Below are 14,184 nucleotides of genomic sequence, written 5' to 3' on the forward strand. Positions count from 1 at the left end.
AAGAGACAGAGAGAGAGACAGAGAGAGAGACAGAGAGAGAGACAGAGAGAGAGACAGAGAGAGAGACAGAGAGAGAGACAGAGAGAGAGAGAGAACAGCATCTGAGGAAATTACTCTCTCTAAGGAAATTGCTTTTCTGAACAGAAAATATTTTGTGAAGGAGAAATTTGACTTGCGTCCCTGATACAATCCTTACTTTGTAATAGGAACTATATTGGATTTCTGTCAGGTGAGTGCTGAATAGGTGACTGGAGAGGATTTAGCTCCAACCTCTACTTTCTTGATACTTTCTCTATGTCAGTACATTACAGCCAGAATACTCCCAGGAATTCAGTTATTTCTGCTTTGGATCCTTCAACAGAACATATGGATCACAGTAGGAATAGGGAATTTAAAGGTATTTCTGCATACATCTATAGCTAGAAGCAATAAAGAGGGCAAGTATGGGAGTTGAAGGGAAGAAAGAAGGCCAAAGGATTGGGTTGTCACTGGGAAATTCGGGAATGCTAGTTGAGATTTCATTCCTTTGTAATTCTCCCAGAACAAAATAGCTTAAATATCAACAAACACATTCCAAAGCGTGCAGAGATTATATCTACATTGCAGACATTTAGGTAGTGCCCCAAACCCTTGGGCACTAGCAGCAGTTCAACCATAAGAACAAATAGATCAGGATAGATTAATCCATTTCTTCATTTTGTAGGGAAAAAAGATTGTTTCTGTTTTCCAAGCTAGTCGGTTTACAATACTAAGATAATGTTGTTGGTAGAGTAGATCAGACCTATTACAAAGTAAAGATAAAACTAGCACATATTTGGAATTTTATAGAATTTGGCAGTGGAAAAATTATGCCTAGTAACATGCAGAACATTTCCTTGTCTACTCCTTTATCTTATGCCATCATGCAGCTTCTATCTTCTCCATTAGACTAGTAAGCCTTAAAACAGTGATTTGGGTAGGTTTTGAGAAATTGTAAGATGCAAGTAATTTCCTTTCCCTTGGAACACACTAGATTTCCAAGCTGACTTTCCAAATGGTAACTGCAGCTAGAGCTCCCCATCCATCTGTATCCTGTCTTGCACAAAAGGCACTGTACAAACAGATGTTTGCTTATATAGTTTTGGCATCGAAAATAGTTAAACATTAAAAATTTAGGAAGCTAGGAGAAAGATAAACTTTTAAACTTATCCCTATGCCTCTCTCTGGCAAACAGCAGTCTAATACATTAACTTCTGTGACTTCCTTCCTTACTGAAACCTGTCTCCTCATAATTTGGTTTGCATAATTATACAGCTCTGTTTCAGAAGGGGAAATTAATTCTTTTGATAATACAAGTTTCTAATTTTTACTTTGCAATTTAGCAAATAAGTGAGACTGCATCAAGTGAGACTGAGCATCTGCAAACATGAACAGTCTATCTCAAACCTTGCCTATAAGGCAATTCCAAGGTAGATTCTTCTGTGTTTAAAATCTATGAACCCATATAAACAGCTTTCACCTATGAGATCCTAAATTCCTTTAGATGATTTGTATTTTTTTATGGAATGATTAAAAAGAAAACCACTAAAGTCAGTAGAAAGATTCAGACTAGTAAGCTAAATTAAAAATTAAAATATAGATCACTGAACCATTGAGATTTCTTTTTCTTTTGACCTAATTGATCTAGGAACACCGTTCAAGAGCCTACATATTGTCTTTGAGTGCAGGGTCTCCTCAGTTTACATGACCTTCAGCAGCTGCTGAAAGTGCTCAGTTCTTTGCAGGTTATAGGCAAATGTTAGGGAATTTCTGGGCTAAAGTAAGTATTTGTGTTACTGAGGCAACTAGGAAGTCTTATTTTTAGCGATTCATGACTGCAAATTTCTTTTGGTCTTTTCTCACCAAATACGTTTAGATGTGTCTCCAGAACTTCTCCAGCTGAACACAATAAAACAACCATTTAGAACAGTGCTCTCTTAGATTAGCACACTTTCTGTTCCTAAAAAGCACTGATAGCCCTGACTTAATAAGCTGACTAGAAGACACAATATTTCTCATAAAAGGAATAGGAATAATCAACTGCTAACATTCGTTTCAGGGGACAAGTGGTGATCAGAAGTCCTACATGTGAAATGCTCTACAATCATCTGAAAGGAATTAACAGAAACCTCCGCGTGCGTGTGGAACTGTTCCTAAAATTCAAGCAAGAGACTTGGCAAAATGATAAGACATCTGTTTTCTCTTGCTCTGTGTAAGGTCACAGTTAACAGATAGTCACTCAGAAACATGTGACTAGGCAATGCTCACAGCATGGAAGATCCTCTGGCTGATAGGGATGGGATTAAATGCTTGTCTGGCCTTCATATAGAAACTATTTTAAAATTTACAGTTTACCATCTCACTAAAATATGTCTGGTTTAGCCGCGGTCTTAATGCAGGCTGACCAGAGGTTGTTAACAAGACAATTTGGTGGGAAAATTGCTACCATAATCTTCGCTTGTTGCCCAGACTCTCCCTAATATTATATACGATTAACACTTTAATTCATTTTAATAGGTTAATCTGTATTATAGAGGAAGAACAGCCATATAAAAATAAATTTTTTAACTACAATAAACACCACATTCATGTTTGCACTCAGACTATGAATGCAATCATATACTTCTTTTTTATTCTTTGGCATTCTCGCTTGCTCTTTACCAGGAAGGCACAAAAGTGCTCCCTGGGAGTTGTCATGTTGCTCATGGGTGCCACCATTTTCAATAGAAAACTCAGAGAGTCCAACAAGGTCCATAATACGGCACGCCACCCTTGCCCGAAAAGCCACCGCACTGCTTAGCAACTGAGATAAGACTTTTGTGGGCTGAAGCTGTGTACACAAGGGAAGTGGTTCTTAACTGTCTTATTTTATGCAAATGCAATTCCTGCAATAATGGTCATTTAGCCCTCAGGTAAGCAAAGTTTGGCTTACCATCAATTTATTGTATAACGGCTTCTAAGAACTTGGTTTTGCAGTGATGCACTATTGCAGTGATCTGCAATATGCAGATTTAAAACAACTATCTGCTAGATTTTTATTTTAGCTAATTAAAAATCAAGTAGGCAATTGAAGGAAAACCAATTAAATTATTTTAAAATATTTTATTACAATTGTATTATAGAATTTAATGCTATTGCTTACAAAAAGGACTACAAACCGGGTAAAAAGAAAACTTTCCTTTCAAGACAGTTTTTAAAAACTGCTGTGAAAAACTACTCAAGTTAGCTCCTGTTTGCCTGTCATCTGTTCACTGGCATTCAGAAGCCCAGATGCAGAATAAAAAAAATATCGCAATATGCCCACCTTCTCTAGTTAGAGTGCTCTAGCTACCATGGTAACCTAAAATTATTTACTTACTTTACTCTGTAGGAATGAAAACTGATTTAATTCTCCAGCAGGTTGCCACAGTGAAGACAAGTACAAAAAGCAATACATTGTTAAAAGCCATAAAAGTTAGCTGTTTCTCATACTTGCTAATTCCAAGCAATGTTCTTCTGCCTTTAGTACATTATGTTTAAAAGATGTGGAACAGCCTTCACTTCTGCTATAGAGATAAGGACAAGTGCTAAGCAGGCCTTTCCCTCCCCAAAAACCTTTACCTCCTGCACAATTCAGACTGGTGTCAGTGTGACAGTTCATCTTTTCCAAATACATTTGAAGAAAAATGTCATCTAAAATAAGTTTAGAATAAAAAAAAAAATGCTCCTGCAATGGACTTAACTGGAAAAAAAGATAAAGGGAAAGCTTCACAGTTCTGCCTTTCTAACCATTAGTAAAGAATATAAAGATTACAAGATTAAGACATCTCTGGATTCTAGAGGATCAAGTGGAGCCCAGACAATGGCCTAATGTTTAAAACAAACCAAAAAATAATGTAAGTAATGAGTTTAAGTGTCAATGTACTGCTTTGAGAGCTAATAGACTGCCTCAGAATATGGCAACAGCTACCTTACCAGTGGTGGAATAACCAGTGTAGGTTGGTAAAACACACTTTGCAGTGTTAACCCAGGCTTCCTTCTGATGCAACTTGCATGAGAAACAATTCTAAAGATGGCCCTATTTTTTTTGCACAAGCCTGAAATTGGTGAAAATATTTGGCAATTTGCTAATGTGAGATCTGATACAAGAAGTAGGAGTATATTTAATTCCTCCAGCCCAAGTAAGTGAATATTTTAAAAAGAAGGGAATTATTGTAAATATGATGTCTTAAGTCCTAAAACAAACAAACAAACAAAAAAGTGCCTCTATGGAGAAATCTTTGAACAGATAAACAATGAGTCTTCCCCCAAAAATGCACATTGGTAGAGAGAACAACATTCCTTGGCTCAAAGTAATGTCCACAGATCTCCAAGGCCAGTGATTATTTTTATGGGTTCTGTTATAAATAGTATACATTCACCAAAGATAAGTTTGCACTTCCACAGAAAAGAAGTTGGAAAACACAAATGGGAAAAGAATGAATATCATTTGTTTAAGCTGTAAATGGTCTATCACTGACCATCTTACAGCATAGTTAAGTGGTGCGTAGGGTAGAACTAGAAAACTCACGAACAGAGAAAGCAGGAGTAGAGGAGGAGTTGGGAAGGAAGCCCAGGTCTTCAAACACATAAAAGCTGGAGGATCAGGCTCATTGAGTCTCTTGCAATTGCATTTCATTTGGGCAGTAAGTTATTTTAAAGGGAGGGCACCATGCCAATTTTAAAGACAGGACTGAAATGCACATGTGAGAGCACTTGACCTTATGCTCAACGTGGACTTTCTTCTCACGCCCAAAGTGCACTACAAGTTCTTTACGAAAAGAAGCCACTCAGTATGTAGAACAGTTGTAAAAGCTATAAGCCTTTCACTATATTACCTTGGAAATTTGTATACCTACCATAGGCTAGATAACAGGCCTGTACAACTGTCACTGCCTTGCCAAGAAGAAAGTTCATTAGCACTCAGGGAGCTCTGAGCTGCTACAGGCAGGAAGGTAGTCTAACTAGCTTAGATATCTCTACATCTCTGCATTGCAAGCAGTACAGTATAGACATTCTCTACTTTATTTAGGCTATAAATACAATCATAGTTCTCTTGGCTTAAATTTGCCAGACAGAAGGGTGAAAAGAACTGCATTATTTATTAACCATTCTTATTCAGTAGTTTTTACTTTTTTAACTTCTAAATTTACACAACAATTTACATCCAGAGGAGTAAGAATTAAACCCAGTTTTCCATATAAAACAGCCACTTTTCCAATCACCTGAAACAGCTGCTTCTGAAGCAGTGAGTAAACAACAGTTGAATACCATTCAGTAAGAGAATTTTATCTGAATACCAACTCAAACTTCTTATATTAAGTTCAAACTTATGAGGATTTAAGTTATTCATATCTACATAGCATTCAGGCTTCACTGCCTCTAGTATGGCCCTTACAGATTCTCAGTTTAAAATCTCCATTCAAAATGCCATTATATAGTAGATTTCCTATATGCATCTGGCTTTAGATGCTAAAATATTTATTATCTGCTCTGAACAGTGCAGAATCCTAGTCATCTCACTGATTTTACATTTGGGATGGGGGGGAAGGTGAGAGAAATCACTTGGATAATAAAAACCCATCCTGACCACAAAAACGACATCTTTTTGTTACAAAGATCAGCAGTGTTTGCTTATTGCCTATACTGTTCCTAGAGAAACCCTTCCTTTTTAGGGTTCATTACATTTAAGAAACAATGTAAGGTATGATAAGATTTGACTAAATACTGAGAAAGCAGTATTTCATATCCTGTTATATATTTTTAGCCCTCTATCCCAGAATTATAAAGAGCTGAGATTCAGGCAAAGGTTTCCAAGCACTAAATCTTTCCTCACGGGTATTTAAAATACGATTTGTTTTAATGGTCTCATTTTAAAATACTGTTTCTACAAAATATTTACAACCTACAAAGAAATGATTTGTTATCTTAATGGTCTCACTTTAAAATACCACTTCTACAAAACTCTACAAATCTACCATTTTCTACAAAATTTAAGCAATATCATATTCTTCTTAAGAGAGTCACCAGGTACCCAAACTCCACACTCCTAGAAAATTAAAATGTTCAAACAATTAGAGAAGCACTGAAAAGGAATCTTTATTCTTTATCATTCTTCAGTAAGGAAAGGCTGCTGAGCAAATCTGAGATCCCTTTTCTCATCAAGGAATGAAAATGGAGATGGTCAAAGTGTTATCTTTAATAAAATGACAAACCTCACCATGAGGATGAGCAGAGCTTTGTGAGAACACCACTAATCTGATCTAGGAATGCACAGCTCTGCAAACTCACATTTTTAAACTTTTTAATCATTGATTTATTACCAAAGCACTCCTTTAGGAGCAAGGACAATAAAATAATTAAAGGGAGAAATTTCAAGAAGAAATTAAAATGAACCAAAATAAGAATTAGACGTTCAGTCAGCTACTAACTAGTTCAGAAATAACAACGCTCTTCCCAGACAAATACTTGTTCTTTCCCTACCTTTTCTCTACAGTAAGAGATAAACTACTGGTTTTGTAACATGCCCTGAAACAAAGTGGCTACCATCACAGCTCACATCATCTCTTGATCCCTTTCCACAGCCACCTAAATGCTCAGGAAAGGAGGACTAATAAGATTAAATGCTGGAATTATACAAATGAAATAGAGGAGACGGGCAATTGCCCATTACCTCCATTTTATTTTTCAGTGAAAAAGCTGCTCCTACCCGTCGGCAGGGCACTAACAGCTTAGGGTAAGCTTTCATCAGCAGGAGCTGACAGACCAACAAGAATCGGCAGAGGCATTTCAGCCTAGCTGTCAGCGGAAGATACTTTTAACGAGCATAAAGCAACAATTTCTGAAGTTGCTTCAGAGCAATCGTCTTTGTAAAGTTTTCCAAATTCAGACTTCTGAAAGAGCAGAATAATTGAAGACATAACTTTTCTTAAGCAACTGTCTAATATTTGGCTCTTTAACCGGTATTACCATCATGACAACTCTCAAGATGCTGCCACTTCTCTGCAATGATCCCAACTGGAACAGATTGGAGAGGATGTGGCTTGAAGCTAGGTCTCAGGCCCCAGGCCCTCAGACCCTGCTCAACAAGAGCTGAAATGTAGCAGATGAGCCTGTATTTTTCTGGAGTCGGATCAACTTGGAAACAGCTGAGCACTGAATGATCTTACCCACTGGACAAAAAAACCCTCACAAAGTCAAATATTTGAAGTCTATAAAATAAAGAGGAGCTTTATTAGGTATAATCCGAAGTATTTCTACTGACTAGGATTTTTCAGTGATCTTGCTGAAGTGAGTAACTTTTAATTGCCCCAAGCGTAGCTCTAACGTAACACTTCAAAAAGAGGATTATGGCAGACAGAGTCAGAGGGCAGCTCCAGCTACAAAATCTCTCCTTCCATTTTATCTGCTGCAGGTCCTGGGACTGCCGCAGCGACGTGGGAGGGGGAAGAGCACGCTTAGGCGCCGTGCTACTGCCAGCCACGGACACAGCATAGTAACGCCTTCCTCCGAAAGGTCCACCCAGGTGGCATTTCTCCTCGAGACGGACGCGGTTGTACTGGTCAATGAGGGAACCCATCCGCAAGGCAGCTGACAAACCCCCCTCCAAATCTTTTGGTGTGAAGTTCAGGCTAAAGCCACACTGAACAGTTTCACTGTAACAAGACCACTTTATAGCACAGAAGGTAACATGCAAAAGGGTACAGTAGTAAATACACAAATGTGTGCAAACTTTTATACAGTTTCTTTTATGCAAGAAACTTTTTGGGGGGGGTGAGGGGGGAGAAATAATTCAGTCTTACCATGTTGAGAAGCAGAATAATACATTTCAGTCTAACGCAAACTTTAGATATATAGAACACCCTGAAGTTACTAGGCCTGATACACACAATGTCAGAAAAATCATCAAAATTGTCCAGTATTCTGGTGCACACTTTTTTAACTAATGCTAAGAGAAAGAAATATGAACAATATAGTCTATGATCTCTTTTTTCAACTAACTGGTGGAAGAAAGGATTCAGAAAAATACACCATGGGAAAAAAATTAAGTTATTTATTGGATTAATATAGAGAATTATTAGAGCTTCTCTATCTACTGGAGTCAAGAAGACAATTCAATCAGACAGCTAAACTTTTTCCATCAGCAAAATGAATGTACATGAGTTGTATTCTCCTTTCTCTCCCCTCCTACCTTAGAGATCATATACATCAGGTGGTAGACAGCGGCTTTGAAAAATCTGGTCTATATTTTACAGCAATTACCTAAGAAGTTAAAATAGTGATCCTGCTCTGAAGAAATGGCTTGTCATAAAATACAATCCATATTTAAACAAAACATTAGCTATATATTACAAAATCTCAAATCTCAAGGTAAATTGAAAGGTCTTTATTAAACTACATAAAATATTATTTATTTTTTTTTTTAAAAAAAGCCCGTGTTTCCCAGTAAGCATGTATGTTTGTGTCATGGCTGTAATGAAACATGCATTAAGTATGAAACATATGGTTTCCATTTTGTCGCCCTGGAACCCATCCAAAGACATTTTATGTTGTTAGCTTAACTGTTCTCTCCAGCTGAGAAGCTGTGGAAAATATCTCATCTGAAAAAAATCTGTACCTAATGGATAACTATAAAAGATTTTCTAGATCTGCTGCAGACTCCACTGTATAAAAAAGCCTCTAAGATTTCTATTTAATTATTGGATTTTTTTAAAAAAAATAAATCTAATTTTCATATTCAAAATAAATTTTCTTTAAGAAATACCACAAATTACATGAACAGATTATGTTGGGAATATTTTCTTTGTTTAATAAATTTATAGTGGTGTCTATGGCACTCTGCTGGAACCAGGACATCTGACTGAACAAAAATCCATGGCAAAAATCACTACTAATGTATTATCTTCCTGGTTTTATGAATTTACAAAACTTATTTTAGGTTGAAAGACTACCGCTCTGTAGATCACTGTTAACTAGTAACTGGATTCAGATGCAAGAATCAGTAAAAATGAGACAAAATTAAAGATTATATTTCTTTATCTTTAATAATGCTTTGTTTTTCCCTGATGCAGAAATAGATTGTCAAAGAGTTGGCTGAGAATTTGAAGGCATCTATAATGACAGTCCAGATCTAAATATTAATTCTGTTAACACAAAATATACTAGAAAAGTTGAAGACAGAATCTCAAGTTTAAATTTTGCCATGCTTGCTTAAAAATTCACCCCCAATTTGTGAGACTGCTAACCTCAGTTACAATTAGGAGCCAATACACAAAACCTGTGAAGTATTTCAGCTATTCATTTGTGTCCAGAAATCAACACGTTGAATTTAATCTGTGAAGCCTTCTTATAAATGGTTTCTTATAAATTACTGCTAATTTCACTCTTGATGAAGTCAATGGGAAAATAATATCATGAATAAAGTCATAAATCCAACCAGAGCAGTTTGGAGACTTTGCTGGACTGTCTTCCTTTCATTACTGCATTCACTGAGCTGAAAGTCCCCATTTGTTACCTTAATGTCTCACATGGCTTGCGGTCTGTACTCTCCGTAAAGGGCCTGCAACTTGAGAATTCACATTGCCAGTGCTATGCCAATGCTTAAGCTTGCCCATCTTCAGAAGCCGTTGCAAGAATTAGCCCGTTATTTTAACTCACCTTTGCCATTTGCGCCTGGACCCCGCTAGCCTTTAAAGCGGAAACTGCCTTCTGAGCAGCTGCTGGGCTGTCAAAGTCTACAAAACCATAACCTGAAAAATAAAATATAGCTCATGAACATGAAGGAACCAGTTTATAATCAAACAGTTCACATACTACTAGCATGAATCTAATGCAATTTTCTTATTAGTAAGAAGGGCCAGTTTGAGCTCCGAAGTTCTTCCTGTAGTCCCAAAGCAAATGGCCCACCAAAGTGCTTTAACCCTGAGCTGGTGGGGACTTGTCCTAGTGGAAAGGATCCATTTCCATGTCCGTTCACCATCAGGCTTGTGCCCAAATTCCAACAATTAATATGGTGCTTTCTGTTAGCAGCTATGTATCCACTAAGAGCGAATATGACATAATTTATTTCCCAGAGATCACTAAATAAAGCATAATCTGTTAAATTTTCTAACTAAATTCTTAGTCCAGCTTGTGTGACAAATAAGCCTTTGAACTATAGGCCACTTATTGAAAATTGAGATACGAATTTGATTTAAAAGACACATACCCACTGCAACATAATCCAATTTCTGATAAATTAGTTACTTCATTGTAGATACATAAAAGATAGTAGTTAAACTAAAAAAATGAGTGAAAACTCAGGTCTATTGAAGTCAAATGAGCTTTTCCCATTGTTGCCACGGAAGTCAGAATGTAAAAAGTTGTCCCTAAAGCATTTTTTATGCCGTAAAATATAATTTTTATATGTTAATGTAATAGTTTCTATCTTAAACTCAAGTCTCAATGAAAGACAATCAGCGTTTGGAAGCGCCGTCCAGTAAATATTACTGAAAAAACTTATACTGTCTTTCCCCTTGCTTTTCCCCCTCCAAAAAAAATGGAGAAATCCCTCTTCAAGGTCTGATTTGAGCACCAAAAAATGCCTCTAGAGGAGCAAAAAATGGGATTATTTGCTCAAAAAATTTTCCTCAGAAGGTATTCTCTTAGAATATGTCTATACAGAGGACAAAAAGGCTATGTAGAGATGTATCTGAACCAGCTTAACTCAGGAAGAACAACCAGAGCAGCCATGTACATCAGTGCAAGCTTACTCAACCTGCCAAGAAGCTGAAGAAAGCAGTATATTGTTCGGTGTAACATGTGGCGTGATGGACTGTGAAATACTGAGATGAAACAGAGTGAATTAGCTCATACCAAGTTTTGTGCTGCCAGGGCAAAACCAGCTTTCCATGGTAGCAAAGGCTGTCACCACCACCACGCTGCAGGGTGCAATTCAGATGAAATTACATACTGATACCAAGCATGCCATCAAGGCTGGCTTTGCCATGTTTTAGATGATATGTAAACTCAATCCCTCATGGCTCCAGTTTGTTCAAATCCTTTGGTATGTGTTTTTGGCAAGAGCCAGAGATACTGTCAAACTTTTGGTTAAATTCCAGTTAGATATCTGCGTTCTCCCTACTGATGTTCCCACTGCAATTTCAATGCCATGCACTGAGCATCCCTGTAGGCTTAGGCTGCTGTATATTGTTACAAAAGACTGTTAGTTACTGCTTTTCACCTGTGAGGGTTAAAATTTATCAAGACAATATTGGAAAAATCAAATTACTGTGAGAAATTTTGTGTTTAAATCTTTGGAGAGTCAGGATCATAAGCAGCATCACTGACTGAGCTACTAAAGCCCTTGGGAACTCGGGGAGGAAAGACTAAATTAGTTGAGAGCTGTCACATGTATTAATGAATTAAAATACTAGAAAAGGCATCTGCTCTCTCCTAGCCACTTACATGCAGGTGACATCTTCAATACAAGCTGGGAAAAAAATTTCTAGAAAGTTCAGAAACTGGAGTCTCAGCTCCAGTTTAATAGCTTGGGATGCAGAGCTGAGAACAAACCTGGACTGCTGCAGTCCCCAAACTCTGACTTGATTCATGACAAATTCTCCTCTCCTGCCTCTGCCTATCAACTTTGCACTCATTCATGGGGTCACCATTAACATTGCTAAATCAGCTGACTCAGTTCTTCACTATGTTTAGAAATTACCCTCTTAATTGTAAAAAAAATAATTAAAAAAAAATAAAAAGTCAAAGTCTGAAACCTAATATTTCCAGTGTCTGCTACCACACCTTCCTCACTAAGCATGTTGCTGGGATATGATCTCACTGTAATTGCAATGAGTGCTGTAGCTCAGTGAACTGAATTGGTGTATCCAATTTATTTAAAGGAGTTTTATTATTTTTTCCAGCTGCAATTACTTTGGTGAAAATGAACCCCTTCTTTGCTCCCAATACATTGAATAGCATAGAACAAAACACAATTATAGTACTGGAACATGTAATTAAATACTGCCTTAAACTATTCTAATTAATAGAGCTGATTTCCACAATATGTAATTTTTTCAGATGCTTGGTACAGGCAAATGGTCTTCTGTAAGCTCCCCTAATTTCTGCAGGCAAAAGGGGGAAAACTGCTTTTAACTCTATTTTTGTTTTTAAAATAAAGGCTGACTGCCAGACAGCGCTGTGCACGTTAGCGTCACTCAGGTTTGGCTGCATCTCTGACATAGGCTGTCTGCCAGCTCTACTGCAAACAAATATAGCGAATATGCTGGCCACAGGCAAAGAAGGAGAACTGAATAACTTTTTAAAGTCACTTAAAATACAACATTAGTATATTTTATAAAATCAGGTAAGACTCTCGGGTGAATGTAATTTAAAGGCAAACGTACCTTTGCATTTGTTTGTTGTCTTATCCAAAATAGCCTTTGTGGATACAATTTTCCCATACCTAAAATGTATGTATATATATGCAAAGAAGAAAGAAGAAAACATCCTGTTACAACAGATACCAAATGCACATATTTTATATTCCATTACCCACATACTTTTAACAAGTTGGAATCACATATAGTCTGTATAACTGTATAATGAAAACTCATATGTAGACAGAAGTAACAAAAAACCCAATAATTTCAAATACAATCATGCTCTATTCTCCCTACATTACCAGCGGCACAGCAGAATCCCAAAACAAGCCAGAGAAAAGGTGTTTTACTCACAGAAAGATAGGATGCAGGTAAAAAGATAGGATGCAGGAAAATCCTAATACATGAAACAAGATATGTTTAGGCATAAGCTTGGACTTTCTCTGTCAATGCAGATTGACACCAGATAAGGCAGACAGGAAACTCTCTTGTCTATGCTAGGTTTGCTAACCAAAATGCTATGAAAAAAAACAAAGCAAAACACATAGACATCTTTTTTTTTCACTAACAAATTCAGAGATGAAAACCTCTATGCTGGAAGGTGACAAGCTTGAGTCAGCTTTAGGCAAGCTGACCAGCAAAGCTGGTAAAGATTTTTTTTTTTAATGGAAATTTGAAATGTTAACAATTTCAACAAAATCAAAATATCCCTCAAGAAAATTTCAACTTTCTTATGTAAAACAAAACAAAACCCACTCATTGCCTTTTCTGCAGCTTCTGAAGATCTTGGCAGCCCAGACACCAAGCTGCTATGCAGTCCAAAGGTGAACATCCAAAGAGCTGAGAAAGAAAATTAAGCTTGGGAAACAAACAAGAATCCTTGTTATAGGAATGATGGTTGTTTCCCAAGGGTGGTAAAAGGTCTACAGCATTAGCTTTTCTGATCCCAATTTGAAGTGGAATTTATTGCTGTTGGTGAATATTTGCTATCTTCTTGGAAATCAGGTTGGCCAGTTCCAGTACCGAGGAAGCAGCTCCCCGGCACGTACACGCCTGAGGGCTGCAGTCACGCAGGGGATCGGCAGCAGAATCAGAAATGGAATTTGGGTCTCCCAGGTCCTTACCACAACCTCCTTTTTTTGGTTTTTGAACTACATTTCATACAATTAGTATACAAAAGAGAAAAAACACAATTTGGAGAGTTTTTTTTTCCACGAGGAAAATAATGTAAACATGTGCACACAAATCCCATGGGCCAACCAGTTCTACCTCATTGTACAAGAACTGAAAACACTGAAAAGTATTAGAATATTATTGCCGAAAGACAGTGAAATTTGGGGAAGGATTAAGTTTTGCCAGCTCACCTGCTAAATGTAACTTCAGTAAGAGGCAGTTACTGAGTATCATTTCAAAACAATATTGTTTCAAAAGATGACTAACTCAATTTCTGAAGCTGCAGCAGCCATATACTCTTAACATCTCTTCAAAACAGCTGAGAAGCCTAACAAAGTTAGGCTAAGTTAGTTAAACATGCTCAAATAATTTTTCACTTACAGCATGATAGTTATTCAAGGGTGAAGTAATATACAAAGTACTCCCCCTCCAAAACATTTAAATACATTTTTTCAGTGTAGTTATCAATCTTTGCGATGAGTTTCAAGCTCCTTCTGTTTCTTCAGGAAGTTGTTTTGTGGCTTCAAATATTTGTAATGGTAAATTTGGAGCAATTGAAGCCACCAGCTTCCTTACTTATTTGGAATTGCGAACTTCTACTTCCATATTCTGA

General features: G+C 37.0%; 1 protein-coding gene across 4 annotated transcripts in view; it reads right to left on the minus strand.

Annotated features, from left to right (window-relative positions):
* Window positions 1–14,184, minus strand: part of RBMS1 (RNA binding motif single stranded interacting protein 1) — a 147,998-nt gene that overhangs the window by 27,624 nt on the left and 106,190 nt on the right. For all 4 annotated transcript variants that reach the window (XM_062578335.1, XM_062578334.1, XM_062578337.1 and 1 more), the window contains 2 exons: window positions 12,423–12,481; window positions 9,694–9,785 (listed from right to left, as the gene is read on the minus strand). In XM_062578335.1, the coding sequence (XP_062434319.1) occupies window positions 9,694–9,785; window positions 12,423–12,481 (151 nt within the window). The remainder of the gene's footprint in view (window positions 1–9,693; window positions 9,786–12,422; window positions 12,482–14,184) is intronic.

This window comes from Rhea pennata, chromosome 6, assembly GCF_028389875.1.
Source record: "Rhea pennata isolate bPtePen1 chromosome 6, bPtePen1.pri, whole genome shotgun sequence".
Classification (NCBI taxonomy): domain Eukaryota; kingdom Metazoa; phylum Chordata; class Aves; order Rheiformes; family Rheidae; genus Rhea; species Rhea pennata.